We start from the raw sequence: 24,007 nt of genomic DNA on the forward strand, positions 1-24,007 counted from the left end.
CTCAGATAGCGCCTCAAAATGCAGGTACCCGTGATGGAGTGAATCGACCAAGGGGAACTTAGCCAGAATAGCACTCCCAATAGACTGGTTGGTCTGAAATGGAAGGCAACATCAAAGCATTGTAAATAATAATAATAATAATAATAAACTTTATTTGTATAGCACCTTTCATACATAAATGCAGCTCAAAGTGCTTCACAGGGCAGGACACAAAAATAGAATACAATAAAACACAGTCAAGTAGTTAAAATGATAGAACAATGGCAAAGAACAAAATAAAAGTATAAAAACATAGAGAAAAAATAAATAAAAACACAACATGCAGCAAATCAGTCAGGACAGAGTAGGAACGCAGATATTACAACTCAACTAAAAGCAAGAGTGAAGAGGTGAGTCTTGAGTTGAGATTTAAAAATGTCTACAGAGGGTGCGTGTCTGAGCTGGAATGGTAATTTATTCCAGGCTGTTGGGCCGTAGAAGCAAAAAGCTGCCTCACCATATTTTTTTGTGCACATTTTTTTAGGCACTTCAAGCAGGCCAGCAGTGGAGGACCTGAGGGGGCGGTTAGGGACATATCTAGGTAGGCAGTCACGGAGGTACGAAGGTGCAAGACCATTTAGGGATTTATAAACAAGTAAAATAATTTTAAAATCTATTCTAAAAACCACTGGGAGCCAATGCAGTGATGATAGAACTGGAGTAATGTGTTCTCTCATTTTAGTTCTAGTTAACACTCTAGCAGCCGCATTTTGAACAAGTTGGAGTCTATCCGTTGATTTCTTTGGCAGGCCTGAGAGGAGGGCATTACAGTAATCTAATCGAGAAAAGACAAAAGCATGGACCAATGTTTTAGCATCATCTAAAGATAAATATGCTCTAATACGTGCAATGTTTCGAAGATGAAAGAAAGCTGTCTTGGTAGCTTGATTAATGTGCGCATTAAAATTCAGATCTGAGTCGATAATAACCCCTAGGTTCTTTACTGTCGACTTACTTCCTACATTTAGGTTACCGAGTTTATTTTTTATCAATTATTTTTGCTCATTAGAGCCAATTATAAGAACTTCTGTCTTATCCTCGTTCAGTTGGAGAAAGTTCTCACTCATCCAGCATTTAATGTTGGACAGACAGGATAGCAGTGGGTCAAGGGCAGAGGGGTCATCAGGGGCTACGGAAAGATACAGCTGCGTATCGTCCGCATAGAAGTGGTAATTCACTCCGAGGGCGCTAATGAGTTCTCCCAGCGGCAATATATAGAGGGAGAACAATAGAGGACCAAGGATTGAGCCCTGTGGAATACCGGAATCAATATTGTGCGTGTCCGATACAAAGTCGGCTAGGCTGACAAAATAGCTTCTTCCTGATAAGTACGAGGAGAACCAGGATAAGGCCGTGCCTGAGAGGCCTATCAAGTGCTCGAGACGTTGTAATAAAATTGAGTGATCAATTGTATCGAAAGCGGCCGTTAAGTCCAGGAGTAGTAGAACGGACACATGTTTCTTGTCGGCGGATACCCTGAGATCATTGATTACTTTTACAAGTGCCGTTTCAGTGCTGTGCCCTTTTCTGAAACCGGATTGAAATTTATTATGTATATTATTGTTCTGCAGAAAAATGTCTAGTTGGAGAAAGATGATTTTTTTCTATTACCTTGCCCAGAAAGGGGAGATTGGAAATTGGTCTGTAATTTCCCAACACAGAGGGATCAAGGTTATTTTTCTTAAGTAGTGGCTTAACTACAGCCGTCTTCAGTGAGTCAGGAAAGATGCCTGATTATAAGGAGCTGTTTACAATTTGCAGGATTTCTCCAAGTACACACTCTAGCACCTCTTTGAGGAAGGGGGTGGGAATACCGTCCACTGAACATGTGGATGAGGACATCATCATTATGGTCTTGCGGAGTTCCTCTTCCTCGACTGTATGGAAAGACGCCAGGCTTCCCCTAGGGCGAACAATATTTAAAAGCGAGGCAACATTTGCTGTGTTTGCAGCAGCTACATTTATGATGCCAGCTCGAATGTTATTGATTTTGGCATCAAAAAAGGATGCAAACTCGTTGCACTTAGCAGTAGAGGCGGGAAATGATTGCTTGTAAGACTGGGGAGGGTTAAGTACACGTTCAATAGTGGAAAATAGTACTTTTGCATTTTTCTTAACAATTAACAATTATGGCCGAGAAATATGCCTGCCTAGCCAAGCGCAAAGCTCTGTTGTAGGCAGCTGTTGAGATCTTAAGAGTCTCTAGATTGATCGTGTTTTTATTTTTTCTCCAGACACGCTCTGTTCTGCGACAGTGTGTCTTAAGTGAGCGTGTATGCTCATTTATCCAAGGTGTTATTCTGGAGTTGCATTTCTTTTTGGTTTTTAACGGAGCCACTATATTAAGGGCAGATTCTACTTTGGAATTAAATTGTTGGACCATATCATTCACTGATTGAGTGACCAGTGATGGGGGAGCAGGTGTGAGATGACGGGAAAAAGCAGTGGAGGTGGATGTGTTAAAAAAACGTTTTTTTATAGTATATTCTGTGTTGTTTTTTTCTAAAGCCGTAATAGTCATATTAAAACATAGCAAATAATGATCCGATAACTCAGGCCTTTCAATGGTCCTATCAATCCTAATATTCAGGTTTCTGCTCATGACCAGGTCAAGGGTATGGCCATGGTTATGAGTAGGCCCAACAACATGCTGAATAAAATCGAAAGAATGTAATAGTTGTAGGAAGTCCATAGCCACGCTGTCTGAGGCATTGTCCACGTGCAAATTGCAGTCACCTATAATCATTGTTTTATCATAGTTTGTGGAACAAATAGATAAAAGCTCTGACAATTCGGTTAAAAACAGGGCTTTACTTGATTTAGGAGGACGATAAATACTAATTAATGGCACAGAGGATTGACTCTCCAGTGTAGTGGCCTGGTACTCAAAAGATAAAAAATTGCCGAGGGCTAAAGGTTTGATTTTTAAAGTGTCAGAGAAAATATTGGCCAGTCCACCTCCTTTCTTAACCTCACGCACTTGGTGGATGAAGCTGTAGTCCGGGGGACATGCGGCTGCTAACAGAATAGCTCCGTCGGAACCAAGCCATGTCTCTGTTAGAAAAATGATATCAAGCTTTTCTTTTCTAATGATATCATTTACTGAGGAGAGCTTGTTAGTTATTGATCTTATATTAAAAAGGGCAAGGTTTAAAATAGCTGTTTTTTCAGAAACAGATGTTGTGTTCACTTGCCGAGGGACAGTGACTAGATTTGAAGTAGATATAACACGTTTTAGACAGTGTGAATGAGCTCTATGTGTTATTAATACAGGAATATGTTGTGGGGGCAAAACTGTACAAATAGATACAGCTGAGTTTAAGGGATGAGTAATGTGGCCGTCCGACAGCAAGGGGGAAGGTACTGTACAGAAACCAGTGGTGGAACAAAACTGACAGATGGCCATGTTTCGGTCGGACGAGTTAGAACGTCGCACCACCAACAGTCAAGCGTGAGAGTCCAGCGTACGCTGTATATGGAGTGAAAGTGATTTGTTTCCCAAATTACTGGGGTGAAGGCCATCGCGGCTGTAAAAGGTTCCACGAGCCCAAAATAGGTGGAAATTGTGGATATAAAAAACGTGGCTTGAGGAGCAGACGGATTGGAGCCAGTAATGCAGATCCAACATCCTAGTGAAGCGGCTCTCCCCTCTGCGCATCGGGGGAATAGGACCTGATATGAAGGCTTGTTTACCACAGCTGATGAGGATATCCAGAATGTTTTTAAAGTTTTGACGAGTGTCAGTGGACTGTAAAGCATTCACTCTGCTCACCACCGCCCTATGCCTGCTAAAATGTTTGTGCCCTGTATACCTATGATTAAATTCCAATGAAGAAACAATATTTAACCATTTCGTTAAATAAGAAATACAATTAAACTCTAGATAATTGCAGCATAATATAAAGAAAAATGCAAACCTGTGGATTAATACACATTACATTCCCCACAGTATAAATCAAAAAGTTATGGTTGGGTAAGCTCTCTTTAACAAATGCATTTGTATGTTTGTGCGTGTTCTTTCACACCGTTCTTTCAATACCTTTTCCACGCCAGAGTTACAGACAACCAGACATTGTTGTATATTTGTGCACACATTTAAAATTGTTAGAATACATTGATATTAGGCTTTAATTTCAACCCAGTGGTCAAACGTCTTGTGTAACTGGAACATATAGAACATCATAACAGCACATTTTATCAGAATGATTGTATTAACGTCAAGCACCTCTAACGTGGTCAAACCTTGCAATACCTTATGCGTCAAACTCTTTGTAATGCATGCAATCTCTCATCTAATCTAACCCAATCAAAAGTGAAAAGTATTTCATTTAAAAAGCACCTTTCGAAACAATGTTGCAAAGTGCTGTACAACGGACACAATATAAACAATCAAGTTAAAACAAGCACCCCATTTTCCCCAAGTGAGCCTCTGGCTCCCATACTGACATATCAGGTGTGGAGCGGTACTTCTCCTCCTGGAAACTCTTCTCCAGGCCGATGTGCTGCAGCGGTGCGAATCTCTGCGTCTTCTTCGGTCGGTCGGGCTCCGTGTCCGACTTGCTGCCGGAGGCCCCCCGGGGGTGCTGCTGCTGGGGCAGGTGGTGCTGTGGCTCTTTTACCACAAAAAAAGTACAAGTAAAGGGTTTCAGATATTTAGAAGCTTGTTTCACAAACAGCACATACTCGTAGTATTGAGAAAGATAATGTAATACAATTCATATATAATTGAAATTCAACTTTGTTGTCAACTTTGTTGACAAATATAATAAATAACCATGAATAATAGTGGTGTCAAAAAATATCGATATGGATCGATAATCGATTTTAACATTAACGATACGACTACATCGATACACGTATGTCTGGATCGGTCCATATAGCGTCTGTATCGGACGTTGGATCGATCCTAAAGTTATATATCGATTCAACTGCAGTAACTGCGGGGAAAACACAGATGTACAAGCCCACAACACCGTGCATTGCGACGGGTAGACAACTTGTAGATCTCTGCTACTTCCTGCGCAGGAAAGCGACGCGTGCTTATGACGCGTCACGCTAGCATGCAACTACGCGACAGAACATAGAAGCGACACCGCATGACTCAGCAACAACAAAGAAAACAGCACACGAGAGTATCAGCATGGAGGCAGGAGAGACTATTTACAGCGGTGGGTCCCATCTTAAATCCTTTGTTTGGAAACATTTCGGATTTCATAAGAGGGGGGGGAAACTAGACAAAACAAAGGTAATTTGTAAGCTTTGTAGGACAACCGTTCCATACAAAAGCGCCACAACAAATATGAAGGTGCATCTGCAGAGAAAGCATGGCATTACCGACGACGACGCGCCCACAACACACAACAACACAAAAGAAGACACGGCGCCTATTGCACAGTTTTTCCAGTCAGAACTTCCCCACAACTCTCCAAGGGCAAAGGCAATCACGGAATCGATCGCCCATTTCATTGCAAAGGACTTGCGCCCGTATAGTGTGGTTGAGAATGATGGCTTTCGTTTCATGGTGCATACATTGGAGCCGAGGTACCACATACCAAGTAGAGGCCATTTCACAGATTCACGTGTGCCAGCGTTGTACATAAAAGTCAAGAGAGAAGTTGAACAAGCATTGGCAAAAGCAGAGCGAGTGGCTATAACAACAGATGCTTGGACCTCGCGTGCAACAAATTCATATGTGACGATCACAGCCCACCACATCACTCCGCAGTGGGAGTTAAAAACCCACGTCTTGCAAACACGAGTGTTCAATGAATCACACACAGGGAAAAACTTGGGTACTTTACTGAGAGAAGCATGTGTTGAGTGGAAAATTGCTGATAAAGAACCAGCCCTCGTAACTGATAATGCACGGAACATGATTGTAGCCGGAGTGGAGGCAAACATGAGTCCGCACCTTGGGTGCTTTGCCCACACACTAAATCTGGCCTCACAGAAAGCCTTCAAAGTCGACACTGCTGCAACGGTGATGGGCAAAGTGAGGAAGATTGTTGGGTTTCTGCATCGCAACACAAGAGCAGCTGAAATCCTACGTGAGCAACAGAGGTCCCTGGACATGGCAACCAAAAAACTAATCCATGATGTTTCCACCCGCTGGAATAGTTCGCTCGACATGCTAGAGCGCTACATGGAACTGGAACCTGCAGTGTCTGCCACACTCGCTTCAAGGGAGATCAGAAAAGGGGATGCGGTGAGCAAGAACACTCTTGAAGACAGTGACCTTTTAGATGCTGAAGCCATAGTCAAGTTGATGGGAGATGTTAAACTTGTGACCACTATTATGTGTGAGGATGAGCAGCCCACACTCTCAATGATTGCCCCCCTCCAAGTTAAACTTGCAAAGCACTTTGTGGCATCTGCTGGGGACACAGAAGTCATTGCTGCCATGAAGAAGGTGTTCAGGGATGACTTTGAGAAACGGTACACAGGAAACGGCATCCAGGACCTCATCTACACTGCAGCAGCTCTGGACCCTCGCTTCAAGCTGTTGCCATTCTTGAGTGACCATGAGGCTGAGAGGATCTACCTGAAACTGACAGATGAAGCTGCAGCTGTCCAGGACAAGGTAACATAGTAACCCCCCCCCCCCCCCCCCCTGGCAAACACACTCATTCACACAATGACAATATTAATTATTAGTTACAGTGCATTCTAATAGAGCTACCTTGAATGTATTGCTGCTAGACTGCTAGTCATTCACACAACATGAATTAATATTAGTTACAGCAGTGCATTGAACAGAGCTTATATTGCTGCTAGTCATTGTCATTCAGTCAACACAATATGAATTATTAGTTTTACAGTGCATTTTAACAGAGCTTGAATGTATTGCTGCTAGACTAGTCATTAGCTTTTTGTTTTGAAATTAGTTGAAATGAATAAGTGGGAAACATTTGTCTGATTGTTAATCTAATCTCATATGACTTTATACATAATTAATTATGTCATTAGGAAGCAGAGGATGTAAACAGGCCAGAAGAACATCCAGCTCAGAGTGAGCCAATGCAGATAGATCCAGCGCCTCAGGGAGACCCCGCTCCTGCTCCTGCAGATCCAGACATCGGCATCGTTAGTCCCCAGATCCAGGATGAGCCAAAAGGTGTGTTTTTATTCACTGTGAGCAGATTGAGATATTGCATAATAGTAAGGTGAAAGAAAAGCACTCAAGAGTGATGGAATACAAAACAATGAATACACAGTGACAGTACGTATTATTTATTTTCTATTTCAGATGATGCCCGTCCTCTCAAAAAGAAGAAACGTGTGGCTCTGAATCAGCTGTTCGGAGAAATCTTCCAAGTGAGAACAGCAGCAAGATCTTCAAGGGAGAAAGCTATCGAGGAAGTCACAAGGTAATAACCTTAATCTTATTACTTTATCTTATTTAGTAGGATTGCTTTATCTTATTTCGTTTTTATGTAATGTCAATCCAATATTAGCTTTATTATTATCCTGTGTATATATTATTGATGGTCAGTAATATTGCCTTGCTTAGGGCTTGAACCTGCAGGAGTGAATGACAAACCCTCTTGATTCTTAAAGGTACAGACAGCGGGATCCTTTGCCCCTGGATGAAGACCCACTACAGTGGTGGAAAGCCCGGCAGGTGGACCTACCACTGATGTCTTCTCTTGCAAAGAAATACCTCTGTATACCAGCCACCAGTGTGGCATCAGAAAGAGTTTTCAGCACTGCAGGAGACATCGTTTCTGCTCAACGCAGTGTACTCACACACGATCACATCGATCAATTGATTTTCCTTACGAAGAATCTTGACAAGCAAATGTCTTAAAGTAGCCTACACACACACACACACAGACGTGACATGTTACAGCAGTGTTCATAGTAAGAGGAGTTAATGCCAGACAGAGCACTCAGATTAGATTGTGTCAGGTAAACAAAGCCACTTTAAAAATTGTATTTGTATGGTAGTTATATTTTTTTGTCAGCCCCATACAAACAAAGAATGTGGTATTTTGATCTCTATAGGAAGAGTACAAGTTACCTAAAGCTCTAAGGAAGACTCAGGAAGACTACAGGTTACTTCAAGCTATGTTTTGTTCTTTTTGTCACTTTATTATATACTGTTTGCACTAAAATGTTGCACTTACTGTACTGTTATGTTACGTTATGACATTGGAGTTAGAAAGATTTCATTGCACTGTAGACTAGACTGTACTGAAGCCTGAATGGCTAATTTAAAATATATCTTTTTCATATTTCTCCATAACAGGAGATTTGCAAAGTACAGGGATTTAAGCCTGAAGATGGCTAATTTAAAATGTATCTTTCATATTTCAGATTATTTCTCCATAACAGGAGATTTGCAAAGTACAGGAATTCATTGCACTGTAGGACTAGACTGTACTGATTTGAAGCCTGAAGAGTGAAGATGGCTAATTTAAAATATATCTTTTTCATATTTCTCCATAACAGGAGATTTGCAAAGTACAGGGATTTATTGCACTGTAGACTAGACTACTGATTTGAAGCCTGAGGGTGGCTAATTTAAAATGTATCTTTTCCATTTTAAATTAGTAATTTAAAATGTATCTTTTTCATATTTCTCCATAACAGGAGATTTGCAAAGTACAGGGATTGATTGCACTGTAGACTAGACTGTACTGCAGCCTGAAGATGGCTGGCTAATAGCCAGTGGCTATTGTTGTGATCTTTTTCATATTTCTTCATCTGACTAAGTAACTGGCACTGCCAAGGGGAAATGTAATGTAAGCCAGTAGAAACATAAGCATATGTTGTGTTCTTTTTCATGTTTCTAGTACCTGCCAAAGTAAAGGTCTTAGAAATTGGTGTGTGTACTGTGAGACAGATTTTCATTCCATGTCAGTATGTTTGTAGTACAGTAAGTAATAAGTATTTATTTAGTACATGTCGGTGATTTGTCTATTTTCAGTATGGAATAAACACGATGACATGTGATACTAAATTAAAATGAATCTTGATACATTTGTCATCCATCTTTTTACAAAGGTATTTATTTTGTTCTCAATCTTAATACTAAGTCTTATGAGATCTCTATTTGAAGGTCAGCAATGCTACTTTATAGATAGCTTCATATAAAACATGAAAAAAGGTTTAATGTGTTAGATCGCACCGTATCGAATCGAATCGAATCGCATCAAATTCCACAAAGTTCCACAAAATCGAAATCGTATCGAATTCCACCGAATCGAATCGAATCGAATCGTTCTGTGTATAAATGTATCGTCTCTGAATCGCATCGTAGCCCATGCATATCGATACGTATCGAATCGTCTTGTAAAGGAGAGATGCACACCACTAATGAATAACCATCGTTCTGATGCTTATTTAGTGCTAAAATAATTTTATAAATGTGAATGTCATTTGTTGTTTTTTAGGATATCTCTTTTTGGAATAAAATACTTCAGTAATATGTAATTTTATGTTTTTAGGGGGTGAAGTATATGTTCCACAAAGGAGAGACTGCTTTTCTCTCTCCCTATAGCCCATAAACAGACATAAAGACTTGGCTTAAATACTTAGACTATAAACACTCAGGACGGAGAATGAAGTCAACAGCAGAGACAGGCAGATGAAAGTTCTTCCGGAGTTCAGATTTATTGCATAGAGTTCAGAATACAGCATCAGCCATGGGGGCAGGCCCCATGGATCCTCCACCAGCCTCTCGGCGTGGAGACTAACACACTGTTACAAGCATTTACAGTAGACTTTATACAACTGGAGACAGAGACATCAAAGGGAAATGCAAAGGTGGTCCCAACCCCCCTGTACCAAATGGTCAAACATGTCTAAATAAGGTAGTGGTCACCAGGAAGGAAGCACAGTGCTGCTATCAGCAAACCCCCGACCATTTGTTTGGTCAAGCCCTATTCTGAAATTCCTAGCCTCTGTGTCCTGACATGTTTGCCCCGCTGAAAGACAATTTAATGTCACACTACACTAAACAGTTGTTTAAGCTATATTAGTGTTAATTGTGGTTTCCATATACATCAGGGGCTTTATGTGTTCTCCGCAGGTTGGGCGACGCCTCAATCGACTATCAGTAATTGCTTGGATGCAGCACATTTAATTGCTCTGTTTGTAGCGTGAAAAGTGTTTTCCTTCTGACCTTTTCAATGTCCAGGGCTATGATCCCGATGACGCAGTGTGTGTTTTACACGGCTCCTTTGAACTCACAAGTTGAATAATTATTTTCTCAACAGGGAAGAAGCGCTAGCCCCATGTCATCCCTACCACACGCACACACGCACACACACGTGTGCGCACACATTATCTTTGTTACACACAATCCCCCACCCCACACACATGCAGATGGCAGTAATAAATCCAAGGACTAAAAGACCATACACTTCCACAATTAAACTCTTTCTCTCTCTCTCTCTCTCTCAGTTAACTCACACACACCACACACACACACACACACACACACACATTGAAAAAGCTGAATAAAAATAAAAATCCTAATAACTGTAAATACTAAAAGCCTACACTGTCCAACTTATCGTGAAAAACGATACATTCAGCCAGGAAAACCAGGAAGCAGGGAGGCTGCTGTGACGAGCGACGGCTCGTAGCCGGCCGGACAGGGCGAGCCGTACACGGGAGGAGAAAAGTAGATCCTCGAAGATTCAAAAGATTCAAAACTCTGACGGCTTGTTTGTAAACTACTTATAATATTTAGCGGTAAATATACCATGAAGTTGCGGAATCTGTATTATTTTTCCCCCTACAATACCTAGTTTTCATTTTGATTTCAGAAGTCACATTTTTGAGGCGGACAGCTTTTCTGTCGCTCTGTACGGGGCAATGCAAATACGATTACGTCACACTGCACCCCTCGTACGGTCTGTTAAAATATGTAATGAGTGGCGCCAAAGATTTATTTTCCACGCAAAAACCGGAAGTACACCAAAACAGCTACAGAAACAGCAGAAAGCTCTGAGTCCACAAGACTATGAGGAAATTGTATCATATCATTGCTCCCTATGACAAGTTACACATTTATACTTGTTAAAATCCTAGAAAAGGTGATATGGGGTGTCCTGCCCCTTTAACACTTTGACTCCATAATACGATTGGGTAGCATTTTAATCAAATATTCTACGCTGCCTAGATTGTTTTATTACCTTTTGATCATACGCTGAAGTATCTGGGCTTTTGATCGGCGAAAATCCGCCGAAGATAGCTTCCCCCGTGTGTTTACTTCCATCGCTCCACCCGCAGCAAGATGGCGGGTGGTGTGAGGTGGTTGTAGTCAGACAAAACCCCCGTTCACTTGCATTGGACTCAATCAGAGCCTATTTGTCATTGGACGATGCAAAAACGCTAATCCACGCCTTTGTTTTTTCTCGGCTTGATTACTGCAATGCACTTTTGTCTGGACTGCCTAAGAAAACAACTGACAGATTACAACTTGTCCAAAATGCAGCAGCCAGAGTTTTAACTAGAACTAAGATGAGAGAACATATTACTCCAGTTTTGGCTTCACTGCACTGGCTTCCGGTTGTTTTTAGGATTGATTTTAAAATTATTTTACTTGTTTATAAAGCTCTCAATGGTCTCGCACCTTCCTACCTACATGACTGCCTGCCTAAATATGTCCCAAACCGCCCCCTAAGGTCTTCCACTGCGGGCCTGCTCGCTTTGCCTAAAAATGGCAACTAAAAAATACGGGAAAGCAGCGTTTTGCTTCTACGGGCCGACGGCGTGGAACAAACTCCCACTGTACCTTCGACAGGCAGCCTATGTAGACATTTTTAAAGCACAGCTCAAGACTCACTTCTACACTCTTGCTTTTAATTGATCTTTTATTTTTTTTGTTATTCATGTCCTCACTGTATTGCATTACTGCTCTTGTTTTTTTTATGTTTATGCCTTGCTTTTTTTTCCTCAATTACTTTGTAAAGCACTTTGAGCTGCATTTCATGTCATGAAAGGTGCTATACAAATAAAGTTTTATTATTATTATTATTATTATTAATTTCCCAGAAGCCCTAGCAGCCCAGCGCATGTGTCGATTTCCGGTTTCGACATCATAACAAGGAGCTCCTTCCACCAGCTCTGCAGCAAATACGTTTATTATTTTTAATTATTAAAATACAGCAATTCTCTGCCGTCAAACTGTTGGCTCGGAGCTCCTCTCCTCTGCCTCGATCTCCTTCTTCTTAGGCCTCCCCTTGGGCCTCGTGACCTTCTTTCAGCAACTGAAAAAGGGGACACACATGTATGGTCTCAGTTATTTTACTTCTTAAAATCATATTTACGTCAGTCTGCTGTTCAAATTAGATTTAAACTTACCTTCAACAATGCCGTCAGTGGTGACAATTTTAGTATCAGGGGATATTTGAATGCTCAGGGGCACCCTTCCAGGACAGATGGAGCACTGGGACTCGGGAGGAATCAAGTGCTTTGGGTAATCCTCCTTTCCGCAATTATTCATCTTGCAATACAGCTGGAAAGCTTCTTTCGGTTGAATATATATATATTATCCAACCATCGTTTTCAGCATCTCACCTTCGGGAGTGTATATCGATTCATCACTCCTGCTGTCTAAAGATCCATGTTGTCCAACTTCTTCCTCCAATTGCAACGAATGCTCTGTTGACGTTGATCTCACCCGCCTGAAGATGTCTGGATGTTCCTGAAAGAGGTGCCACTTTGCAATGTATTTGTGAGCACATGACCTGCAAGAGCTGTTGCAACTGTAGTAATTATTAGGCTGATTATGATGTCAATTAGCCAGAAATCAAATGTAACCCCGACTCGCCAGCGAATCAAATACACATTTAATTCCTATCTACTTGCATCTCATTAACGTCCAATGAAGACGTGAGTCAATTAGCCTATCAATATATATATAGTTTCCACTCGGAATGAATCGAGTTGAACCTATGTACATACTGTGTATCTTATCATAAAAACGTCTATCTGAAGACGTGAGTTCTTGAAACCGGTATGAATAAATGCTGTGTTACAATTCCCCTCAATATAAAACAAATCAAATACACACAGACAGGATCAAAGAATAGTCCGGAGATTTGTTTAGATTGTACCAGCAAAATGAGATATTTATTATATCGAAATACTGGTTACAGCATACTTGTTCATACAATCAATGAACACATAGCAAAGAATAGAAAGTAGTTTTAGAAAGAAGACAGAGGGAAAAATAAATGATCTTCTCGCGAGGAGAGGCTCTATGGTTGGCGTCACTTTAAGATTTAAATGACAAAACTAAATCAAAAGGTAGCTCACCCTATCATTAGTTCTGAACACTATTTGTATCAAACGAATGTCGTTCTGGGAGCTCGAATGTCTCAATACATCTCTGACCCACCTCTTTGATGACAAAACCTCAACGGCGCTCGGAAACTGGATACCAGGGTAAAGTTGACAAATTAGTTTCCAGCGCTGCACGCGAGTGTATCTTTACTCGTCCTTCTTTAGTTAAAGTATGAAGTATACAAGTCGATCAAATCGTTTCATATGGAAACCCACAAGTTGTTAGCAAACGGGACTTGCTCTAGTCCTGATGTGGTTTCGCGGAGGTGCAGCCCACCGGCTGCCTGTAAAAGGGCGCACCGGCTGATGTGAGGCAGCCAGCGTCTTGAGTAGAAAACACCAAAAATGAGCACAGTGTCTTGTTTGACACTTCGTTATATTGGAAGGGGTCTCAAACTAAATTAGGCGTTTTCCTTTGTCTAACTCCAAATCTAGTTTGAACCAGTTTTTGTTGGGAATTTAGCAGAATTGCTTTTAACAGCTTTTATGGCCCACAGGAAGAGGGAAAAACGCTGTCCTGTGCACCTATCACTCTTTCCTTATCGCTGGCCTAATCTCTAAGCCATCTCCTCTTTCAGATGTGTGCGCAAACACACACACCCACACACACACACACACACACACACACGTGCGCACCAACGCACACACATTTCCTCTCATTTGACGGACATGTTCACTCTGGTCTCAACGCAGTGGTTAGAACATGGGTAAAACAAAGAGGAGAAACAGTAATAATAACATTTGAGGACAGGTGTCCTACACATTCATTTATAGCGTTGCGTGGATGTTTGCAGCCCAGAATCGTTTAAGGCAGGCACATGTCAGTGTGTATGCGTGTTGTAATTTTCCACGCAGGTCTGTTTGCGTGTTGATTTGCGAGTCTGTTTCTTGGTTGAACGGTTTGTTGCGTGCCAGCCTATCTCCTGCTTAAGCACTTAAAAAGGCAAAAGGGGTCGCTGGGAGGTTGACGCCGTCCTGATTGCTTAGTCAGTGTAAACATCAAACTGGTGTGTGTGGTGAACCAGTGAGTTAGTGCCAAGAGGGATGTCACCATCCCCCTGTTGGTTTTCTCCTCTCAATTATACTCACTCAAGGGGAACCGGTTTGGGGGGGGGGGGGTGTTGCATTAGTACACATTGGCATAATGTTAATTTCAACTTCTTGGTACCCCCAAGACTACACAACCACAATGCCAGGTGTTCCATCCATCCATCCATCCATCTTCAACCGCTTATCCGTAGTCGGGTCGCGGCGGCAACAGCTCCACCAGAGTGCTCCAGACATCCCTCTCCAGAGCAATATTAGTGACTTCCTCCTGGGGGATTCCGAGACGTTCCAAGGCCAGTGAGTCGATGTGTTTCCTCCAACTGCGCCTTGGTCTGCCCCGGGGTCTCCTCCCAGTGGGACGTGCGTCGAGGACCTCCCTAGGGAGACGCCCGAGAGGCATCCTAACCAGATGCCCGAACCACCTAAGCTGGCTCCTTTCCAGGCGAAGGAGCAGTGGTTCTACTCCGAGTCTCTCTCGTGTGACTGAACTTCTCACCCTATCTCTAAGGGAGATGCCAGCCACCCGTCAAAGAAAAATAATTTTGGCCGCTTGTATTCGCGACCTTATTCTTTCGGTCATGACCCACACATGACCATAGGTGAGAGTAGGAACGAAGATTGCTCGGTAAACAGAGAGCTTTGCCTTCTGGCTCAACAGTACAGTACAGCGACTGCAATACCGCCCTTGCCGCTCCGATTCTCCGGCTGATCTCCTTCTCCGTCCTCCCCTCACTTGTGAACAAGACCCCGAGATACTTGAACTCCTTCACCTGGGGTAATGCCTCATTCCCTACCCGGACTGCACAATCCACCGGTTTCCTGCTGAGAACCATGGCCTCAGATTTGGAGACGCTGATCCTCATCCCAGCCGCCGTACACTCGGCTGCGAACCGGTCCAGTGAGCTGAAGGTCTCGGACCGATGGTGCCATCAGGACCACATCATCTGCAAAAAGCAGTGATGCAACCCTTAGCTCACCGAGCCGAATACCCTCTCCGCCACGACTTCGCCTCGAGATCCTGTCCATGAAAATCACAAACAGGATAGGTGACAATGCGCAGCCCTAGCGAAGGCCAACCCCCACCGGAAACAAATCCGACTTACTCCCGAGCACACGGACACAGCTCTCGCTTTTGGTGTACAGAGATTGGATTGCCCTCAACAAGGTCCCCCTCACCCCATACTCCCGCAGCACCTCCCACAGGACCTCCCGGGGGACCCGGTCATATGCCTTCTCCAAATCCACAAAACACATGTAGACCGGATATGCATACTCCCAGGCCTTCTCCAGGATTCCTGCAAGAGTATAGATCTGGTCAGTTGTTCCACGGCCAGAACGGAATCCACATTGCTCCTCTTGAATCTGAGGTTCGACTATCGGCCGGACCCTCCTTTCCAGCACCTTGGCGTAGACTTTCCCAGGTGTTCTCCTTCTTATTAAAGACGACCAGCACCCATCCAAGACAACTTTCACTATCAAGGACCACACCACCAATAAAGTTTAACAGATTTTATTGCTGGCAGGGGAAGAAACAGATCATGAACACAACATGGGAAAACATGACATTGAGGGTGGCGATGGCCACCGACGACGAACTTTAAGCTCAGATGGGGAGGCCTCGGGGGTCCGGCATGCTCCCGGCTGCACCGATCCTGAATGAATGACCCGAGTAATGTGTAGGAGAGATGCCGGAGAGTGCGAGTACATGGCAGAATTGTAGGTGGAACCACTGTCTGGAAGCGACGTGTCCAGATTCTGAGATGAAGAGAGGGTACGAAGGAGAATGTCTCTGAGACGTCCGGTATGAAAGGTAGTTAGAGAGGGTTTCGAATGGGTTCAGGTCGGACTGGTTTTTGAAGATGAAGACCGGCGTGCTAGGGCCGGTTTGGTTGGTTTTAGAACGTTTGATGTAATAGACCAGGGTGTCGTTGGAGTACTGTGACAGGTCTGTGATGCAGGCGTGGCAGCGAGGGTTGAATATTTGGGAAGATGAGGTGAATTCTGAGCATCTTAGGAAGCCGAAGAAAGCTAATAGGAACATGGCTTCTAGGCTTAGGCTGACGTGGGGAGAGCTGTATTCGGAGTGGAGAGTTCTGACGCAAGCGGAAAGGAGGTCTGCGGTGAGGGGAAGACGTCGGGGGGCTAGATTGTTGGAGTCCTCTGAGAAGGGACACAATCTGGGGATGGCTGGAGACTTGGCCTGGGCTGCCGGTTAGGAGTTTTGAAAAGAAAGCGATGCCGCTGAGGTAGACTTTGATGGTGGGGGTCCTGATGGACATCGCTGAATAGGAGAAGGTGACGAAGCTCGTTAGCATGACGAGGTCGAAAGACGGGAATGGCAAGTTGAACTGGTTATGGAAATGGCGAAAGCCCTGTCAGGCTGACCAGTAAGAGGAGAGGGTGCCAGGCTGTCGACGATGAGGATCCTGGAGGAGTGGGCCAGAGGGAGCAAGGCAGGGTTCACAGGTTGAACGTCGGGGCCGAGTATGGAGGAGCCGGGGTGGGGTGCAGGTCCGCATGAGGGGCCAAGCGTCTGAACTTCTGGAACGAGAAGCGAGACAGGGAATCAGCGATAGCATTGGAATGACCAGGAACGTGGGCAGCGCGAAGGAGGAACTGACGCACGAAAGGCATGATGGATAGAGAGTTGGAGCGCCCTTTGTTGATGATGTCGATGACGGCGATGTTGTCTGAGTGAACAAGAATGGACCGGCGGGACCACTCATGTCCGAGTGACGACGGCCGCGATGATGGGATAGATCTCGAAGAGGGCTGAAGATGAAATCTGACATTCTCCTGCGAGCACCGGGGGCCATGTTTCGGCGAACCATTTGCCGTTATAGAAACCCCCAAAACCGGCAGAAGGAGCAGCGTCTGTGAACAGATGTCTTGTGGGTGGGTGCGGTGGTCTTTGTAGAAAAAAAGAGATGCCGTTCCATTTGGCTAGGAGGTGGAGCCAGAGACGCAGCTCGGCGCGGCTCGAACGGTTGAGTGAAATGGAGTCTGCGAGCGATGGGACGGAAGATGCGATGGAGAACAGGTGGGAGATGAAACCTCGCCCTTGGGGGATAATACGGATGGCGAAATTGAGGTGGCCCAGAAGGGAGAGAAGCTGGTGTTTGGTGCAGCTGGTGGAGATGAGGAAGTTGGAGATCAAGAGGGTTATCCTGTCAAGCTTCTCTATTGGCAGAGAAGCTTGAAACTTTACTGTGTCGAGCGTGATTCCGAGGAACTCAAGTGATGTGGAGGGACCTTCCGTTTTCTCGACGGACAGGGGAACTCCTAGTTCCTTGAAGACAGAAGTGAGGGTGACTAGGCCGTCGGCGGGTGGTGATGAAGTAGGAGAGACGATGAGGAAGTCGTCGAGAAGGTGGACCAGGTATGGGATCTTGTGAGTGTTGGTCAAGATCCAGCAGAGCGCTTCGGACAAGCAGTCGAAGAGTTTAGGGCTGCTTTTGCATCCAAAAGTGAGCCTGTCGGCGAAATAATAAGATCCTCGCCAGCGGACACCGAAGAGATGCCAAAAGCCGGGGTGGATTGGGAGGACCTTGACGAACTGGACGAAAGCGGGGTCGGGGTGACTTTGTAGAGCTGCTGCCAAGGCTGGAATGTTGACCGGTGTAGAGAGATGCTTACCGAGCTTGGTGGGGTTGTGAGGACAGCCTGGGCGGGCGTGGCCTCCGGCGCAAAAGAAGCAGATGTGCAGAAAGCGGCAAAAGGCCATGGCGCAACCGGCGTCGTTGTTGTTATTGCAGATGGGTTTCCCACCTTTCATAAAGGTAGGCCTGCCCTTTTTGTCGACTCCGTTCATGGTTGGGTGAGCGGTAGGGGACAATTTAACAGAAGTGATGAGAGACGGTGCTGAGAGGGTTGATTGAGGCGCTGGCGACAGGTGTGAGAACGCGGAGGAGCGGTTGTTGCCTTGAACGAGCCTAGAAATGGTTAGCGTGCGCGACGGAGCCTGGCATAGAGAACATGGGAGTGAAGCGCAGGCTGCGAAGGTGCGGCATTAGAGCTCGCTATCATCCATCCATCCATCCATCTTCAACCGCTTATCCGTAGTCGGGTCGCGGGGGCAACAGCTCCACCAGAGTGCTCCAGACTTCCCTCTCCACAGCAACATTAGTGACTTCCTCCTGGGGGATTCCGAGACGTTCCAAGGCCAGTGAGTCGATGTATTTCCTCCAACTGCGCCTTGGTCTGCCCCGGGGTCTCCTCCCAGTGGGACGTGCGCCGAGGACCTCCCTAGGGAGGCGCCCGCGAGGCATCCTAACCAGATGCCCGAACCACCTCAGCTGACTCCTTTCCAGGCGAAGGAGCAGCGGTTCTACTCCGAGTCTCTCTCGTGTGACTGAACTTCTCACCCTATCTCTAAGGGAGATGCCAGCCACCCGTCGAAGAAAACTCATTTCGGCCGCTTGTATTCGCGACCTTATTCTTTTGGTCATGACCCACACTTCATGACCATAGGTGAGAGTAGGAACGAAGATTGCTCGGTAGACAGAGAGCTTTGCCTTCTGGCTCAACTCTCTTTTCGTCACAACAGTGCGATACAGCGACTGCAATACCGCCCCTGCCGCTCCGATTCTCCGGCTGATCTCCTTCTCCGTCCTCCCCTCACTCGTGAACAAGACCCCGAGATACTTGAACTCCTTCACCTGGGGTAATGCCTCATTCCCTACCCGGACTGCACAATCCACCGGTTTCCTGCTGAGAACCATGGCCTCAGATTTGGAGACGCTGATCCTCATCCCAGCCGCCGTACACTCGGCTGCGAACCGGTCCAGTGAGAGCTGAAGGTCTTGGACCGATGGTGCCATCAGGACCAAATCATCTGCAAAAAGCAGTGATTCAACCCTTAGGTCACCGAGCCGAATACCCTCTCCGCCACGACTTCGTCTCGAGATCCTGTCCATGAAAATCACAAACAGGATAGGTGACAATGCGCAGCCCTGGCGGAGGCCAACCCCCACCGGAAACGAATCCGACTTACTCCCGAGCACACGGACACAGCTCTCGCTTTGGGTGTACAGAGATTGGATGGACCTCAATAAGGTCCCCCTCACCCCATACTCCCGCAGCACCTCCCACAGGACCTCCCGGGGGACCCGGTCATATGCCTTCTCCAAATCCACAAAACACATGTAGACCGGACATGCATACTCCCAGGCCTTCTCCAGGATTCCTGCAAGAGTATAGATCTGGTCAGTTGTTCCACGGCCAGGACGGAATCCACATTGCTCCTCCTGAATCTGAGGTTCGACTATCGGCCGGACCCTCCTTTCGAGCACCTTGGCGTAGACTTTCCCAGGGAGGCTGAGTAATGTGATACCTCTGTAATTGGCACACACCCTCTGATCCCCCTTTTTAAATAGTGGGACCACCACCCCGGTCTGCCATTCCCTCGGCGCTGACCCAGACTTCCACGCAATGTTGATAAGGCGTATCAACCAAGACAGCCCCTCAACACCCAGGGCCTTCAGCATTTCTGGACGAATCTCATCAACCCCCGGAGCTTTGCCACTGTGGAGCTGCTTAACTACCTCAGTGACTTCCTTCCGGGAGATTGACGACGATCCCCCATCATCCTCAGGCTCTGCTCCTGTCAGGGAGGGTGGGTCTGATGTTATTGGGTTTAGGAGTTCCTCAAAGTGTTCCTTCCAGCGCCCTACGACCTCCTCATTTGAAGTCAGCAGAGTCCCATCCTTACCGTACACGGCTTGGATGGTTCCCCGCTTTCCCCTCCTGAGGTGTCGTACGGTCCTCCAGAACAACTTTGGTGCCGCCCGAAAGTCCTTCTCCATGGATTCCCCGAACTCCTCCCACACCCGCTGCTTTGCCTCAGTCACAGCCGCGGCTGCTGCCCTTCGAGCCTGTCGGTACCCTGCAACTGCGTCCGGAGTCCCCCGGGATAACATATCCCGGTAGGCCTCCTTCTTCAGTCGGACGGCTTCCCTGACCTCCGCTGTCCACCAGGGAGTTCGAGGGTTACCGCCCCTTGAGGCACCTATGACCTTCTGGCCACAGCTCACGGCTGCAGCTTCAGCAATAGAGGCTTTGAACATTGCCCATTCCTGTTCAATGTCCCCAACCTCCACAGGGATGCCAGAGAAGTCCCGCCGGAGGTGGGAGTTGAAGTCCTTCCGGACAGAGGTCTCCTCCAGACGTTCCCAGTTCACCCGCACTACACGCTTGGGTTTGCCAGGTCTGTCCAGAGGTTTCCCCTGCCATCTGAACCAACTCACCACCAGATGGTGATCAGTTGACAGTTCAGCCCCTCTCTTCACCCGAGTGTCCAAAACATACGGCCTCAGATCAGCTGACACGATTACAAAATCGATCATTGATCTTTGGCCTAAGGTGCTCTGGTACCAAGTACACTTATGAGCATCCTTATGCTTGAACATGGTGTTTGTTATGGTCAGTCCATGGCTAGCACAGAAGTCCAATAACAACTCACCACTCGGGTTTAGATCCGGGAGACCGTTCCTCCCAATCACGCCAGCCCAAGTATCTCCGTCATTGCCCACGTGTGCGTTGAAGTCCCCCAGTAAGACAATGGAATCCCCCACAGGTGCCCCATCCAGGACCCCCTGTAGGGTATCCATGAAGGCCGGGTACTCTGAACTCTTGTTCGGTGCGTACGCACAAACAACAGTCAGAGTTCCCCCCTCCCACCCTAAGGCGGAGGGAAGCGACCCTCTTGTCCACCGGGGTAAACTCCAACGTACTGGCACTCAACCGGGGGCTTGTGAGTATCCCCACACCCGCCTGAGCCCTCACACCCTGGGCAACTCCAGAAAAGAACAAGGTATACCCCTTGTCCAAGAGTTTGGTTCCAGAATCCTTACTGTGTGTGGAGGTGAGCCCCACCAGGTCTAACCTGTAGCGCTCAGCCTCCCGCACCAGGTCCGGTTCTTTCCCCACCAGTGTAGTGACGTTAAACGTCCCCAAAGTCAGCCTCTGCTGCCCGGGTCTGGTCCGTCCAAACACTCCAGTGTCACTGCCACCCGTCTGGCAGCGCACCCGACCCCACTGCTTCCTGACGCGGGTGGTGGGCCCACGTGGCTCGCTATCATGCTCGTATAATTGGTTCAGGCAGGCTGCGGCTTCGGAGGCAAACTGGATATGATGCTTGTAGAAGCCGTCTCCTCCGAAGCGAAGGGCGAGGTTAATAATGATAAGGAGGTAGTCGTCCAATTCCTGACGGCGGGTGGGGTGCTGGGTGCAGACGACGTCCCTAAAGAGGGAGAAGGCCTAGGTGAATTCTGTGGCGGAGAGCTCTCTGGACCCAATGAGTTTGGGCTTCTTGTCGTGGTCTCATCTGTCCGGAGAAACTGGAGAGTGACGGCAAAATGAGGAGAGTGAGGTCTATGTATTTACCCTGGAGAATTTGGTTGCGGAGGTTAGACGATACGGGTGACGGACGGGAAGGAAACGGCCAGGTATGATGGGAGGGTGGCATGGCAGTAGCCAGAGTGAAGTTTCCTCCCGAAGGCTGAATTCCAGGGCCTGAGCTAGTTGGCAGGCCTGAGGATGGAGCAGGAAACTGCTGTTGGTTGAAGAAGGGTGCTGCTTGCTGTTGGGGGGGGGGGACTGGTGGGGAAACTGGTGGCTCGTGTGTGGCTGGACGCTTGCTGGGGCGAACTGAAATGGAGGAATTGGCAGGGGGCGCTGGCATCCCGGTGACGGGCGCTCCTATGCTGCTGAAATAACACTGCTGGCTGGATAAGGTGGCTGAGAAGGCCGGCGTCACGGCGCCGGGGACCCCCACTTGGTGCTGCTGACGATGGTGGAAGTTGACAGAGGTGGGCTCTGTGCTCCCGTAGCTGGGATCCCCAGACGGAGCAGATCTCCGGCTGCGGTGGGCGGCGGGGAGGGCTTTGGCATCTCGGTGCCGGCATCCCCCGCTGTGGCTGACTGTCGCTTGCGGCTCGGCTTCGGCGTCCCCTACTGGAGCAGACTGCTGTCCATGTCTTCGGTGGGCGGCAGGGGGTGCGAGCGGCTCGGCGTCCCCTACTGAAGCTGGGCGTTGTCTGTGTCTTCGGTGGGCAACAGGGGGCGCTAGCGGCTCGGCGTCCCCTGCTGAAGCTGGCTGCTGACTGTGTCTTTGGTGGGCAGTAGGTGGCGCTGGCATCCCGGTGCCAGTGGCCCCTACTGGGGCTGAATGCTGACTGCGTTCAGTCTGTGTTGGTGTGTGGGAAACACTGCCGGTCCAACGCCGTGAGCCGTCTCCGTTGGCTGTATGAGACCGCTCGCCCAAACTGGAGAGCGGAATAAGAGCACTCCTAATTGTCCCCGCTATATCTTTCTCTCTCCCTGCCTAACGCAGGAACCTGGCCCTATAGCCCCTAGATTTTAGTCGACTAAATCTACAGTCGATTTAGTCGACTAAAATGTATTTAGTCGGGCCTTGATGCCGTCATAATGACTGTTTTTACATTTGCTGAAAATAGCCGATCTGCAAACTCACAACGCGTGAGTTATGAGCTTGTAGATCGGCTATTTTCAGCACAAGTGTAAAATGACTTCTTACTTTTAGTCATCATAGCTTAGTTTTCGCCTTAGTGAGAAAAGGTAGTCGACGAACATTTTTCGTCTTAGTTTTAGTCGACGAAAACAACACTGTCTTCCAGTTGCATTGGTGTGGTTTACCTTAAAAGCCGTTTTGTCCCCAACGCGACCCTTTGGTGTGGTTTGGACTTTACACAGTAGTCCCTTTGTGCATGCAGAGAGAGCAACCAAACTATATTAAATTGTTTGAGCAACTGAGTCTGCCACCATGAAAGGAGCAAGTTACTTTACTTGTGACCGTCATGTCATGGCATTATTTACATTACATTGCATAGGCTTCATAAAGTGACCATAATGCTGTTAATGTGGGCCAATTTAATTTCGGGTGCAGTCATTTCAGGTCCATAGTTTTTATTTGTTTAAGTTTAGTTTTCACCGTGTTTCTCTATAATAACAATATTGTCTGTTAACATCTTGCACCCAGTCTTCCCTATTTAACAGTCACACATATACATAAAAAAAATAGATCATAATTTCCTTTTGCACAATCAAAATTGCCATACAAAATGTTCTTGTGGCATGGTACCCCCTATACACTGACACCACGGCGCGTAAACAGCGCCTCAAACTGTGACTCCGCCCACAAACGGGGGAAGTTGTGATTTTCGCTCGTTCACTGCAATGCAATTTGCGGCATTTTCAAAACAATATTGAGCAGAGTAGATTATCAAACGTATTTGCAATGCCATACGTTGAAAGATCTGTTGCTCGTGGACAAGGCACGCTACCTCCGCAAGTTAGATAGCATCGGCATAGATGTTTGTCCGTATGTGATTAAGGATTGGACCAAGTTGCATTGGCAGCCATAGAAAATCCCGGGGTAAATTCTTACCCCGGATGTGACGTTTTTGGGCGTTCCTGTCTAGCGTGGTGTCAGTGTATGTGATACATCTAACTCCAAACGTCTTTTGATCTATTGCAGTCTATTAGTAAATGTCTCTACCACTTTACATTCTGGCATAGGGATTTCTGGGGTTGTGACAAAGCACTCCAATTCATCACTGCTCTCAGTGAGTGAGACACACCGTCAACCACATGACATCCCGTA

The 24,007-nt window shown here is 46.5% G+C and overlaps 1 protein-coding gene across 1 annotated transcript; it reads left to right on the forward strand.

The window, feature by feature from the left end:
* Positions 1-6,166: 6,166 nt before the first annotated feature.
* Positions 6,167-8,849, forward strand: LOC306926371 (E3 SUMO-protein ligase ZBED1-like; the record flags this gene model as incomplete). Its single annotated transcript, XM_079505635.1, has 5 exons — positions 6,167-6,619; positions 7,006-7,153; positions 7,286-7,406; positions 7,597-7,660; positions 8,835-8,849. 5 exons carry the CDS (start codon positions 6,167-6,169, stop codon positions 8,847-8,849), a joined length of 801 nt encoding a protein of 266 aa, XP_079361761.1.
* Positions 8,850-24,007: the final 15,158 nt, after the last annotated feature.

The sequence above is a fragment of the Electrona antarctica genome, assembly GCF_951216825.1.
Source record: "Electrona antarctica genome assembly, chromosome: 7".
NCBI classification, from domain to species: Eukaryota; Metazoa; Chordata; class Actinopteri; order Myctophiformes; family Myctophidae; genus Electrona; species Electrona antarctica.